The sequence below is a fragment of the Chiloscyllium punctatum genome, chromosome X, assembly GCF_047496795.1.
Source record: "Chiloscyllium punctatum isolate Juve2018m chromosome X, sChiPun1.3, whole genome shotgun sequence".
Taxonomy (NCBI): domain Eukaryota; kingdom Metazoa; phylum Chordata; class Chondrichthyes; order Orectolobiformes; family Hemiscylliidae; genus Chiloscyllium; species Chiloscyllium punctatum.
Window position 1 is genome coordinate 13400129 of NC_092791.1, and position 15202 is coordinate 13415330.

At 53.3% G+C, this 15202-nt stretch overlaps 1 protein-coding gene across 1 annotated transcript in view; it reads left to right on the forward strand.

The window, feature by feature from the left end:
- The window catches only part of LOC140471289 (gametocyte-specific factor 1-like), a 27148-nt gene extending 17329 nt beyond the window's left edge, over positions 1-9819 (forward strand). Inside the window, 4 exon segments of the mRNA XM_072567271.1 lie at positions 1464-1533; positions 3118-3248; positions 7332-7360; positions 9592-9819. Coding sequence (XP_072423372.1) covers positions 1464-1533; positions 3118-3248; positions 7332-7360; positions 9592-9633 — 272 coding nt within the window. The 3' untranslated portion in view covers positions 9634-9819.
- The last annotated feature ends 5383 nt before the right edge of the window (positions 9820-15202 follow it).

The following is a 15202-nucleotide window of genomic DNA, read 5'->3' on the forward strand; positions in this document are numbered from 1 at the left end:
AATTGTCCCATAGTGCCCAGGGATGTGCGGGTTAGGGTGGATTGGCCATGCTAAATTGTCCCATAGAGCCCAGGGATGTGCGGGTTAGGGTGGATTGGCCGTGCTAAATTGTCCCATAGTGCCCAGGGATGTGCGGGTTAGGGTGGATTGGCCATGCTAAATTGTCCCATAGTGTCCAGGGATGTGCAGGTTAGGGTGGATTGGCCGTGCTAAATTGTCCCATAGTGTCCAGGGATGTGCAGGTTAGGGTGGATTGGACATGCTAAATTGTCCCATAGTGCCCAGGGATGTTCAGGTTAGGGTGGATTGGCCGTGCTAAATTGTCCCATAGTGCCCAGGGATGTTCAGGTTAGGGTGGATTGGCCATGCTAAATTGTCCCATAGTGCCCAGGGTTGTGCAGGTTAGGGTGGATTGGCCATGCTAAATTGTCCCATAGTAACCAGAGATTTGCCTGCTACGTGGGTTGTGTGGAACACTCTTTGGCGGGTCAGTACAGATTCAGGGGGCTGATTGGCCTCTTGCCATGCCATCCCGATTCTATGATCTGTTGCCTTACGTTCCTCAGGAGGCACATGAACGTCGAGCCAGCGGCCTGTCGAGGAGTGAAGCTCAGGGGCCAACGAGGGCCTTCGCTGCAGGGATAGGGAGAGACTATGATCGCTGATGGGGATGGGGGGTCATGGAGTGTGGGTTTCAGGAGCAAAGGAGTGGGGAGGTAGATGGTGGGAGAGCAGGGGAGGTGCGGTGGAAGAGTGGGGATGATGCCTGCAATCGTGTCCCAGGATGGAGGTGGGGGGTGTCGAACAGATGAGGGTGAGCGGTTGGGTGTGAAGGGAAAGGGGGAAGAGTGGTGGATGAGAGGGGCTCATCGGGTAATATTCCAATGGATTGGTTGTCGCCAGTCTGGGAGGTGGAGAAGGGAGAGAGGGAGAATATTCTGGGACTTGAACTCCCGCTCCGTGGAGATCTGGAAGAGGATACCCATCTTCAGCTGCTTCATCAATAGCGGGTGTGGACTGTCCTTCTGACTCGTCCTTGTGTGAACAATTCAATCACCTCCTCAAACCAGGGGTCAGTGCTCATTGTCTCGATTCTTCATTCAATCCTGATAACTAGTGAGTACTGTGTTAATTGTGTAACATCTGCAAAGTCCGGTCACCTTGATGGATAAGCAATGATCAAGGTTGTGGTTGTGTTCATCGAGCTGGGAATTTGTGTTGCAGACGTTTCGTCCCCTGTCTAGGTGACATCCTCAGTGTTTGGGAGCCTCCTGTGAAGCGCTTCTGTGATCTTTCCTCCGGCATTTGTAGTGGTTTGTCTCTTCATTCTGACTTGTGCATTGTGGTGTTTTACCAGAGAGTCCACACGCATCCAGCTTTGATCTCCAAGCGTATTAGCTGCGGCGGTTTTGCAATTTCTTTGTAACCCTTTTGCTGTTTTCCTTTAACCTGATGCTCTGCAGATGAGGAAGAATCGCCTGAAACGTTCATCTATGGCTACACCAATCTGAACAAAAACTGCATCAAAGCCAGGTACTGATCGTCCTCAAATGTTGCAAGGATTGATTGTGCTTGATGTCGCCTGTCTGCTGGGGGAAACGTGTTGTCCCATTTTAATACTGCTTCAAGTCACCAGTGTTGACAAGGGCATGGTGCTATCGCCTGGTCGACAGACTGTCAAATCAATAAGATTTGGTGGGAGTCGGTGGGGGGTGGCTTCCGGTCCTGATGCCAAGTCAAAGCTAGCTTTAAACCAGTTGTGAGGAGAGGGAGCACAGAGAAGGGGAATGTTCAATGAAAGTTAAATCATGAGAGCGGGAAAGCTAACAATTCCCCAGGCCCAGATGAAATGTACCCTTGGATTAAAGCCCAACAAGGCAAGACACAGCATACTGCAGTCCCCTCTCACGACACCCATAGCATTGTGTCCTCTTGGGCTGACCAGTAAATATCCAGTCTGGTCCCACATTGTGTATCCAAGTTTTTTTAAAATAAAGGTCTGAGGATTTCAGCCTCTAAGACACTGAATCCAGACCTCCTCCGTCCTCTGAATGAGAATAATCCACCTTAGATTCCCTTGCAATGTCTTGCCTCAAATCCACGTCGCCTGGTTCCGACCCCTCCTTTCCAATGGGAATCACGCCTTTCTGTTCACCTCATTATCTTCTACACTTCAATTCTGTCTTTCCTTGGCCTGGTCTGTACGTATGAAATCACAGCCTCCATCCCAGGCAACATCCTGGTGAATCTCCTCTGCACCCACTTCAGTGCAATCCCAATCTTCCTCTCGTATGGGGACCAGAACCACGCACAGTACTCCCTCCAGATTCCTGTCCAGCTCCAGCATCACCTTCGTGCTCTTATAATAAAAGCGACATACCGTGGACACTATCAATCTTGAACAAGCACGGAAAATACTGAAGAGACTCAGTAAGTCTGGCAGTATCTGTGGAGAGACCAAAACGTTTTGAGTTCAGCATGTCTCGGAAGAAGAGTAAATCTGAAGATTCATACTGGACTTGAACTGTAAACTCTGTCTCTTTCTCTGTCCACAGTTGCTGTTAGACCGGCTGAGTTTCTCCCAGCGTTCCGTGGTTATCTCCCTGCTCTTGCGTCCTCTGTTTCAGCTCAGTGAGGCAGTAAGCCCATCTCATCAGGAGAGAGTGAGGACTGCAGATGCTGGAGGTCAGAGAGTGTGCCACTGGGAACGCGCAGCAGGTCAGGCAGCATCCGAGGAGCAGGAGAGTCGATGTTTCGGGCAAGAGCCCTTCCTCAGGGATTTGTGATGGAGGGCTCTTGCCCGAAGCCCATTTCATCGACCAATCCAGCGATATTCACTGATCTGTGAATATCTCTGCCCCTCTGTGCTTCTCGGGACCTTCCCATTGATCAAGTATTCCGTCGCCCTGTTCCTTCCAAACTCATTGCCTCGCACTGCGCTGGGTTAAACTCCCATTTGTTACCATTCTGCCCATGTTGACTCAGGCTGTTTGCTGAGTGTTGCTGATTTAGCAGCAGACCCTCCCTCCTGGATCTGTTTCCGTCGGTATCTGACTGTGGGAAGTTAAAAGGCTTTGCTCCTTGAGTAGCAGAATGTCATTGTTGCCTTGTCTCTAGTTCTGTTTCAGTGTATGAAAGCAGCCACAACATTACAGCTGGGATAAGAGCCCCCAGATCTTTCCCAGAGCAGCTGTCCTCCTCAAGCGCCCGCGTGGGATCAATTCCATTTGTCCGGCCTTGGAGAATTGGTGAGAGGAGAGCCAGAAAACGAGAGCAAGTGCTGCATTGACTAACACCGACAGTGTTAATCCATTCATTTCTTTGTGGGATGTGGGCACCACCGGTAAGGTCAGATATATTGCCTACCTCTAACCGAACTGAATGGCGCTCCCTCAGCCAATTCAGAGTGGGGTTAAGACTTCACCCCACGTTACTGTGGGCCTGCAAGTCATATTTCGGCCAGAGCAGGTAAGGATGGCAGATTCAAAAGCAAGTTGTTGGGCAAACTCAGCAGGTCTGGCAGCATCTGTGGAGAGAAAGAAAGCCACGTTAACGTTTCGGGTCCAGTGCCTTCTCAAGGGTCACAGACCCAAAGAGCAAAGAACATTCCAGCCAAGGAACAGGCCCTTCGGCCCTCCAAGCCTGAGCTGACCCAGATCCTCTATCTAAACCTGTCACCTATTTATTAAGGATCTGTATCCCTCTGCTCCCTGCCCATTCATGTATCTGTCTAGGTACATCTTAAATGACGCTATCATCCCCGCCTCTACCACTTCCACTGGCTGCACTTTCCAGGCACCCACCACCCTCAGCGTAAAGCACTCCCCACACATATCCCCTTAAACTTTTCCCCTCTCACCTTGAACTCATGACCCCCAGTAACTGAGTCCCCCACTCTGGGAAAAAGCTTCTTGCTATCCACCCTGTCTGTACCTCTCATGATTTTGTAGACCTCAATCAGGTCCCCCCTCAACCTCTGTCTTTCTAATGAAAATAATCCTAATCTACTCAACCTCTCTTCACAGCTAGTGCCCTCCATACCAGGGAACATCCTGGTGAACCTCCTGTGCACCCTCTCCAAAGCATCCACATCCTTTTGGGAATGTGGCGAGCAGAACTGTATGCAGTATTTCACCTGTGGCCAAACCAAAGTCCTATCCAACTGTAACATGACCTGCCAATTCTTGTACTCAATACCCCATCCGATGAAAGAAACCATGCCGTGTGCCGAAATGTTAACTCTGCTTTCCCTCTCCACAGCTGAGTTTCTCCAGCACTTTCTGTTTTGCTTTTTGATTTCCGGCATCTGCAGGTATTTGTTTTTTGTTTTGCTTAAGCACAGCAGGTATTCCTTCCCACAAGGAGATGAGTGAACCAGATGGAGCTCACAGCAATTGGTTGAAAGGTTTTATTGGATTCAAATGTCAGCATCTGTTGTTTTTTTTGGGATCCGAACCCCTGTCCCCTGGATATTGTCTGACCGATGCAATGATGTGATCACTCCCTGTTGCTTTACCCTGCTTTCTGTTCCTCAGCCTGCCTTGGAGTTTCTTCTCCCCTCTGGTACCTGAGGGTGTAAGGGGTTGTGCGGCTGGTGCTGCTGCTGGGCTGGGTTTCCCATTTGACCCCGAGTTTAGACTCTTCTACATGACACTTCCCCCCCCCCCCCCCCCCCCCCCCCTCCCCAAAGAAAAGCATGCGTTCCACCAGTTCTGGTCCCTTGTGCATCCCTGATTTTAATCTCCATTCGCCACCTCTAGTTCTTGACAGTGTAACTGTTGGTATCCACCATCACTGTTGGTGAGTCTTTTACTCACTTGAGTGCAGTTTTGCATGCGGCAGCTGTTTCTCTGTGGCGTGAATCGCCGAGTTTGCTGTCAAGCCGTCGTGTCGGAGTCATGAGCTCACCGAAGAGGCCGCTGTCTCTCCTTGGCCGCAGTGCGGTTAATGCTTCAGGGTTGGATCCGCCATCTTTGTCAATGCTGACTGGCTTTGCTGCTGCAGGACCTGACCGTCTGTAGTTTCCAATCCCAGCCCATCGTGCCTTGCCAGCTGTTTCACAGACCTGTCTCCTTCATCCCACTCTTCCCCCGTGCTTGCCAGTCAACCACGCAGGGGATAGGAAATTCCCTGGGTATGTCCTGTACACAGAAAGCAGGACAAATCCAACCCGGCCAATTACCTCTCCTCTCGATCATCAGGAAAGTGATGGAAGGTGTCACCAACAGTGCTATCAAGCAGCACCTGCTCAGCAATAACCTGCTCAGTGAGGCCCAGTTTGGGTCCCACCAGGGTCACTCAGCTCCTGACCTCATTACAGCCTTGGTTCAAACATGGACAAAAGAGCTGAATTCCAGAGAGGAGGGGAGAGGGACAGCCCTTGACATCAAGGCTGCATTCGGCCAAGTGTGGCATCAAGGAGCCCTGGCAAACCTGGAATCAATGGGTATCAGGGGGCAAACTCCCCGCTGGTTGGAGTCATACCTGGCACAAAGGAAGATGGTTGTGGTTGTTGGAGGGTCAGTCATCTCAGCTCCAGGACATCTCTGCAGGAGTTCCTCAGGGTAGTGTCCTGGGCCCAACCATCTTCAGCTGCTTCATCAATGACCTTCCCTCCATCATAAGGTCAGAAGTGGGGGATGTTCACTGATGATTGTACAGTGTTCAGAACCATTCACGACTCCTCAGATACTGAAGCAGTTCATGTCCAAATGCAACAAGATCTGGGCAATACCCAGGCTTGGGCTGAGAAGTAACATTTGTGCCACACCAGTGCCAGGCTCTGACCATCTCCAAAAAGCTCCCAAGCATCCCAGATGTCCACCGATTTTGGAAAACGTGCTTTTCCTCCCTCTGTCATCCAAACAGCCCTTCACTGCACCACCTCCAGTCCCTGTTCCCCTGCTCTCAACCTGCCTCCCTCCAAATGCAATAAACATAGAGTCCCCCTTTGTCCTCATCTACCACCCCACCAGTCTCCACATCCAACACATCATCCTTAAATACCAAGAATATCTCCCCTCCCCACCCATCTCTGCCTTCCGCAAGGAGTGTTCCCTTCGACAGTCCCTAGTTCACACCACTCACCCCAAACCCCTCTCCAACTGTCAAACCCCCCCAGTACCTTCCCCTGGAACAAGAAAAGATGTAAAACCTGCCCCCCCCCCCACCTCCATCCAGGGCCCCAAAAAGCCCCTCCAGGTGAGACAGAGGTTCACCTGCCCCCCTTCCAACCTAGTTTACTGCATCGGGGTTCCTGATGTGGTCTCTTCTACATCAGGGAGACTGAACATAAACTTCGGGAATGAGCATCTCAGCCAGGCCTGCAGAGGCCGACTGGACCTCCCAGGCCCCACCCATTCCAGTTCCCCCTTCCCACTCCCTTTCCGACATGACCATCCTCAGCCACAACGAACCAAACCGCGAATTGGAGGAACAACACCTCACCGTCCGCCTGGGCAGCCTACAGCCCGGAGGACTCAAAACGGAGTTCTCCAATTTCAAATTGCCTTCCTACCTATTCTGCGATTCCCTTCCCAGCCCTTGACAGGAGGGTGAGGGAATACTCCCCACTTGCCCCTGGATGGGGGCAGCTCCAACAACACTCAAGAAGCTCGACACCATCCAGGACAAAGCAGCCGCTTGATTGGCCCCACATCCACAAACATCCACTCCCTCCCCCCCACCGACGCTCAGTAACAGCAGTGTGTACCATCTACAAGATGCCCTGCAGAAATTCACCAAAGATCCTCAGACAGCACCTTCCAAACCCACGGCCACTTCCATCTAGAAGGACAAAGGCAGCAGATACATGGGAACACCACCCCCTGCAAGTTCCCCTCCAAGCCCCTCACCATCCTGACTTGGAAATATATCACCGTCCCTTCAGTGTCACTGGGTCAAAATCCTGGAATTCCCTCCCTCAGGGCATTGTGGGTCTACCCACAGCACGTGGACTGCAGCGGTTCAAGATGGCAGCTCACCCCCACCCTCTCAAGGGGGCAACTAGGGACGGACAGTAAATACTGAGCCCAGCCAGTGACACCCACATCCCACAAGTGAATTTTAAAAAAGTAGCAGGCTTCAGGGGGAAGAAACGGGAAGGCACTTGGCAGGTTGGATTTAATATAGAGGAGGGCAGAAATATATGGCCAGTGAGGCATGTATGACTGAAGCAGAGTGCAGAGGCACCGGAGACATAACAGTGAAAGTGGGGCTTGTATGACCCGTCACTGAGGCATTCAAGCCCATTGTGTGCTGTGTGAGCTGAGAGACCGTCTACTTTGATCTGGTGGTAACTCGAACCTCTGTCTGTGTGCTTTGGTTTCCAGGTATGACCTCGCAAGTGAAAGAACAGTCTGTGAGTATCCGCGTTGGCACGTTCACATCCTGTTTGAAATCTCAGGCTGCAGTTTGCCAGCTCCACATGTTTGATGGTCATTTTTGACATTGGCTTATTGCACTTGTCCTGACTTTAAATTTGTGCCCCCAGAGGATGAGTGCGCGAACACAACCATTATGCTGCTGTGCCTCATAGCATCCACTGCTCAAGGTCAGCGCCAGGGACCCGGGTTCAATCCCTGCCTTGGGCGACTGTCTGTGCTGCATTCTCCCCGTGTCTGGGTGGGTTTCCTCCCACAATCCAAAGATGTGCAGGGTTAGGGTGGATTGGCCATGCTAAATTACCCATAGTGCCCAGGGATGTGCAGGTTAGGGTGGATTGGCCATGCTAAATTGTCCCGTAGTGCCCAGGGATGTGCAGGTTAGGGTGGATTGGCCATGCTAAATTGTCCCGTAGTACCCAGGGATGTGCAGGTTAGGGTGGATTGGCCATGCTAAATTACCCATAGTGCCCAGGGATGTGCAGGTTAGGGTGGATTGGCCATGCTAAATTACCCATAGTACCCAGGGATGTGCAGGTTAGGGTGGATTGGCCATGCTAAATTGTCCCGTAGTACCCAGGGATGTGCAGGTTAGGGTGGATTGGCCATGCTAAATTACCCATGGTCCTCAGGGATGTGCAGGTTAGGGTGGATTGGCCATGCTAAATTGTCCCATAGTGCCCAGGGATGTGTAGGTTAGGGTGGATTGGCCATGCTAAATTACCCATAGTGTCCAGGGATATGTAGGTTAGGGTGGATTGGCCATGCTAAATTGTCCCATAGTGTCCAGGGATGTGTAGGTTAGGGTGGATTGGCCATGCTAAATTGTCCCATAGTGTCCAGGGATGTGCAGGTTAGGGTGGATTGGTCATGCTAAATTGTCCCATAGTGCCCAGGGATGTGCAGGTTAGGATGGATTGGCCATGCTAAATTGTCCCATAGTGCCCAGGGATGTGCAGGTTAGGGTGGATTGGCCATGGTAAATTGTCCCATAGTGCCCAGGGATGTGCAGGTTAGGGTGGATTGGCCATGGGAAATTGTCCCATAGTGCCCAGGGATGTGCAGGTTAGGGTGGGTTGGCCATGCTAAATTGTCCCATAGTGTCCAGGGATGTGCAGGTTAGGGTGGATTGGCCATGCTAAATTGTCCCATAGTGCCCAGGGATGTGCAGGTTAGGGTGGATTGGCCATGCTAAATTGTCCCATAGTGCCCAGGGATGTGCAGGTTAGGATGGATTGGCCATGCTAAATTGTCCCATAGTGCCCAGGAATGTGCAGGTTAGGGTGGATTGGCCATGGTAAATTGTCCCATAGTGTCCAGGGATGTGTAGGTTAGGGTGGATTGGCCATGCTAAATTGTCCCATAGTGTCCAGGGATGTGCAGGTTAGGGTGGATTGGTCATGCTAAATTGTCCCATAGTGCCCAGGGATGTGCAGGTTAGGATGGATTGGCCATGCTAAATTGTCCCATAGTGCCCAGGGATGTGCAGGTTAGGGTGGATTGGCCATGGTAAATTGTCCCATAGTGCCCAGGGATGTGCAGGTTAGGGTGGATTGGCCATGCTAAATTGTCCCATAGTGCCCAGGGATGTGCAGGTTAGGGTGGATTGGCCATGGGAAATTGTCCCATAGTGCCCAGGGATGTGCAGGTTAGGGTGGGTTGGCCATGCTAAATTGTCCCATAGTGTCCAGGGATGTGCAGGTTAGGGTGGATTGGCCATGCTAAATTGTCCCATAGTGCCCAGGGATGTGCAGGTTAGGGTGGATTGGCCATGCTAAATTGTCCCATAGTGCCCAGGGATGTGCAGGTTAGGGTGGATTGGCCATGCTAAATTGTCCCATAGTGTCCAGGGATGTGCAGGTTAGGGTGGATTAGCCATGCTAAATTGTCCCATAGTGCCCAGGGATGTGCAGGTTAGGGTGGATTGACCATGCGAAATTGTCCCATAGTGTCCAGGGATGTGCAGATTAGGATGGATTGGCCATGCTAAATTGTCCCATAGTGCCCAGGGATGTGTAGGTTAGGGTGGATTGGCCATGCTAAATTGTCCCATAGTGCCCAGGGATGTGCAGGTTAGGGTGGGATTGGCCATGCTAAATTGTCCCATAGTGCCCAGGGATGTGCAGGTTAGGGTGGATTGACCGTGTTAAGTTGTCCCGTCGTGCCCACTCAATAAGCCGTGCCCATTCCCTTTCTGCTTGTCTTTCAGCCCCCCTGGTGTGTTGAGGAGCCAGCTGAGAAGGGAACCTAATGGAGAAGGCAGTCGTGTTGCAGTCGGGGCTTGGGATGCCATTGAGTTTGTGTCCTGTGCTTTTGTTTCTGTCGTGTGTTGCAGGAAGCACTGCGGGAAATGGTGGAAAGAGTAAACTGTCAGTCAACCCGACTGACCTGTTCCCAACAAAGTGAATCACGTTTTAATAGAGATGTTGAATGGTCACATTGGAACCAGCCTGATTCATTCTCAAATGACTTGTGACACAATGATGGGAGGGTGCAGGTCCGGGGTGAGGGGGAAGCCTGTGAAGGTTTGCAATCCATGAAAATGTTCTCCGATGTGGGGGGTGAGCAGGATCGTGCCATCCGAAGAGATGTGTCCTTTGCGTTCCCAGTTTGCATTTGGCTGTCCCTGGCTGGGCCAATGTTTGATCGCTCATCCTGGATTGGCTTTGGGTTTCTGTGGGCCTTGTGATGGCAGGCCTCATTACTGTTGGGGGGGAGCAGTTTGAGGTTCCTGTCCTGTGCCTTTCAAAGGCAGTGGGGCTTGGAGGCGACTTTGCCAGTTGGTCAGTGACATTGTTGGGAAGACCAGACTCTGCCTCTGCGGGGACTGCGTGATTGCCGAATGCATCTGTTCACACTCTGGGCAGATTCCAAGCTGCCATTGAATGCAGCAGTGGGTACTTGTGCCTTGATGTGACTGTCAGTCCCCCTGGGTGGGAGATGGTACTCTCTGTTCCAGCTGTTTGTACCTTTCACGACTTTGTGCGTGAGGCAGTCGCTCAGAATCGAGGATGACTTACCCCTTCTCTGCTTTGATGGGTTCTGACATGGCTTGGACTTGCAGTTTCCAATCTGCAGATATGAGGCATGCCTCGAGGGATTGACGAGACTGATCATTCAAGGCACTGCTCTGTTTCACCTCCACAGCTTGCTCATGCACTTTCTCAATGTCTTTGCTGCTTCCTCCATGTGGGTTGGTCCCATCAGTCCGACGTGGGCAAGAATACTGCTGCACTGTTGGCACAGCCCTCCGAGTGGCACTGGTGACATTCTGACAGCACCAGCTCCTGAAGGGGCAATGGGCACACCAACCAGGGGATGGCTCCATGCCCTGATACAGCATATTAGTCTGCGACATCAGATTTCACCCCCTATTCTGGTCTGTGTACCTCACCCACCCCCCCCTATTCCCGTCTGTGTACCTCACCCCCTCACCCCCCTATTCCCGTCTGTGTACCTCACCCCCTCACCCCCCTATTCTGGTCTATGTACCTCACCCTCCTATTCTGGTCTGTGTACCTCACCCCCTCACCCCCCTATTCCGGTCTATGTACCTCACCCCCTTACCCCCCCTATTCCGGTCTATGTACCTCACCCCCCTATTCCGGTCTATGTACCTCACCCCCCTATTCTGGTCTGTGTACCTCACCCCCTCACCCCCCTATTCCGGTCTATGTACCTCACCCCCTTACCCCCCCTATTCCGGTCTATGTACCTCACCCCCCTATTCTGGTCTGTGTACCTCACCCCCTCACCCCCCTATTCCGGTCTATGTACCTCACCCCCTTACCCCCCCTATTCCGGTCTATGTACCTCACCCCCCTATTCTGGTCTGTGTACCTCACCCCCTCACCCCCCTATTCCGGTCTATGTACCTCACCCTCCTATTCCGGTCTATGTACCTCACCCCCTTACCCCCCCTATTCCCGTCTGTGTACCTCACCCCCTTACCCCCCCTATTCCGGTCTATGTACCTCACCCCCTTACCCCCCCTATTCCGGTCTATGTACCTCACCCCCCTATTCTGGTCTGTGTACCTCACCCCCTCACCCCCCTATTCCGGTCTATGTACCTCACCCCCTTACCCCCCCTATTCCGGTCTATGTACCTCACCCTCCTATTCCGGTCTATGTACCTCACCCCCTTACCCCCCCTATTCCGGTCTGTGTACCTCACCCCCTTACCCCCCCTATTCCGGTCTATGTACCTCACCCTCCTATTCCGGTCTATGTACCTCACCCCCTTACCCCCCCTATTCCGGTCTGTGTACCTCACCCCTTCACCGCCCCCCCCCCCCCCGCTCCCCATTCCGGTCTGTGTAGTTCCCTCCGTTTCCAGCAGATGGCAGTTTGTTCCCTTCATTCCAGTGGATGGTTGATGATGGGTTTGATGTTGAACTCCCTGCTCCGTGCTTGTCTTGACTGTGGGCGGATCCAACTCTCTGCCAGGCTGCGGGCTGACGAAGCCTGTTCTCAGTGCTGTACTCCTGCCTCGCCCTGCCTCACAGTACATGTGCCTTGTATGGGCAGCCCGGCAGTTTGGAGTCTTTGCTCCGGTGTTTGCCAACGTGGTGCAATGATTGATGGTGAGTGGAGGCGGGCTGTTCGGCCTCGCCTTGCTCTTCCCTCTGTAACGCCGAGAGGAAATTCCTTTTCCTGACATTTCTCGCTCTGAGCACGTTGTTGTGATTGTGCATGTCTCAGCATCGACTTCTCAAAGCTGTTTGGCACAAACAGAATCTCTTCATGCTCCATCCCAGCCTGAGAGTGTGGGGCAGACCGAGCGATAGGCCGAGCTGCTTCTGTGAAAAGTAACATTCATTCGCAGTGGCCCCCAGCTTGTCACCTCAGTGACTCATATATATACATACACACTGCATTTTTGTTCCATTAAACACCATCCCACACGTGGAAAAAAAAACCCCGAATCCTGTCGGGTTAATTAGATCCAGACTCTGACACCAACCCAGATGTTTCTTGAACTGTGTCAAAGGCTAATTGTCTCACGAAGAGCTGTCAGGATTGCTGTCCAGTTTTGAATCACCCCCAGACCCACCATAGCCGTTGGATGCAGCAGAATGCCTGGTTGCTGAGCAATCCGCTTGTCTGTCTGGCCCAGGAGCTTCACAAAGAGCAGTTTCCCTCAATGAGCAGTGACAGATGTAAACCCCAATGTTTAATACAGTACTGAAGCACCCCCCGTGGTGGGAGTTTGACAGCCTGCAGCACAGTGAGCAGAGGCCAGATTACAGCAGCTTGATATTTGACACCACAGCTTCTTTCCAGGTTTCAGTTGCTAACAGGAGAGCGTTCCGTGCAGCAGATATATTCTGAAAGGACAGCCCGCAGAGGGAGGGCAGGATCCCTGACCTGGGTTTGAGGACGGGCCAAACGCTGATTCCTATCTCTGACCACAGTGAGACCATCGGGCAGCGAGACAAGGAATTTCCATTGAGCCTTCAGTTCCAGGAAGGAACTGGGAAGCTGGCCCCAGCCAAGTCCTGACTCAAGATTCCCGGAGGTATCCCCGGGAACGACGGCCCGGAGTATGTGGAAAATCCCACAACACAGCCCCACGCTGGCAATGAGAACCAGGAATCCATTCCAAAACAACACTCAGCAAATTTCATTCATCACCCTCACCCACTGTACCCCATCCAACTCCCCCACCCTCACACACACTGTACCCCATCCAACTCCCCCACCCTAACACACACACTGTACCCCATCCAACTCCCCCACCCTAACACACACACTGTACCCCATCCAACTCCCCCACCCTCACACACACACTGTACCCCATCCAACTCCCCCACCCTCACACACACTGTACCCCATCCAACTCCCCCACCCTCACCCACTGTACCCCATCCAACTCCCCACCCTCACACACACTGTACCCCATCCAACTCCCCCACCCTCACACACACACTGTACCCCATCCAACTCCCCCACCCTCACACACACACTGTACCCCATCCAACTCCCCCACCCTCTCTCACTGTACCCCATCCAACTCCCCCACCCTCACACACTGTACCCCATCCAACTCCCCCACCCTCACACACTGTACCCCATCCAACTCCCCCACCCTCTCACACACTGTACCCCATCCAACTCCCCCACCCTCTCTCACACTGTACCCCATCCAACTCCCCCACCCTCACACACTGTACCCCATCCAACTCCCCCACCCTCACACACTGTACCCCATCCAACTCCCCCACCCTCACACACTGTACCCCATCCAACTCCCCCACCCTCACACACACTGTACCCCATCCAACTCCCCCACCCTCTCTCACACTGTACCCCATCCAACTCCCCCACCCTCTCTCACACTGTACCCCATCCAACTCCCCCACCCTCACACACACTGTACCCCATCCAACTCCCCCACCCTCACACACACACTGTACCCCATCCAACTCCCCCACCCTCACACACTGTACCCCATCCAACTCCCCCACCCTCACACACTGTACCCCATCCAACTCCCCCACCCTCTCACACACACTGTACCCCATCCAACTCCCCCACCCTCACACACTGTACCCCATCCAACTCCCCACCCTCACACACACTGTACCCCATCCAACTCCCCCACCCTCACACACACTGTACCCCATCCAACTCCCCCACCCTCTCTCACACTGTACCCCATCCAACTCCCCCACCCTCACACACACTGTACCCCATCCAACTCCCCCACCCTCTCTCACACTGTACCCCATCCAACTCCCCCACCCTCTCTCACACTGTACCCCATCCAACTCCCCCACCCTCTCACACACACTGTACCCCATCCAACTCCCCCACCCTCACACACTGTACCCCATCCAACTCCCCCACCCTCACACACACTGTACCCCATCCAACTCCCCCACCCTCACACACACACTGTACCCCATCCAACTCCCCCACCCTCTCACACACACTGTACCCCATCCAACTCCCCCACCCTCACACACACACTGTACCCCATCCAACTCCCCCACCCTCACACACACTGTACCCCATCCAACTCCCCCACCCTCACACACTGTACCCCATCCAACTCCCCCACCCTCTCACACACACTGTACCCCATCCAACTCCCCCACCCTCTCACACACTGTACCCCATCCAACTCCCCCACCCTCTCACACACACTGTACCCCATCCAACTCCCCCACCCTCACACACACTGTACCCCATCCAACTCCCCCACCCTCACACACTGTACCCCATCCAACTCCCCCACCCTCTCACACACACTGTACCCCATCCAACTCCCCCACCCTCACACACTGTACCCCATCCAACTCCCCCACCCTCACACACACTGTACCCCATCCAACTCCCCCACCCTCACACACACTGTACCCCATCCAACTCCCCCACCCTCTCTCACACTGTACCCCATCCAACTCCCCCACCCTCTCACACACTGTACCCCATCCAACTCCCCCACCCTCACACACTGTACCCCATCCAACTCCCCCACCCTCTCACACACACTGTACCCCATCCAACTCCCCCACCCTCACACACACACTGTACCCCATCCAACTCCCCCACCCTCTCTCACACACTGTACCCCATCCAACTCCCCCACCCTCACACACTGTACCCCATCCAACTCCCCCACCCTCACACACACACTGTACCCCATCCAACTCCCCCACCCTCACACACACTGTACCCCATCCAACTCCCCCACCCTCTCTCACTGTACCCCATCCAACTCCCCCACCCTCACACACACTGTACCCCATCCAACTCCCCCACCCTCACACACTGTACCCCATCCAACTCCCCCACCCTCTCTCACACTGTACC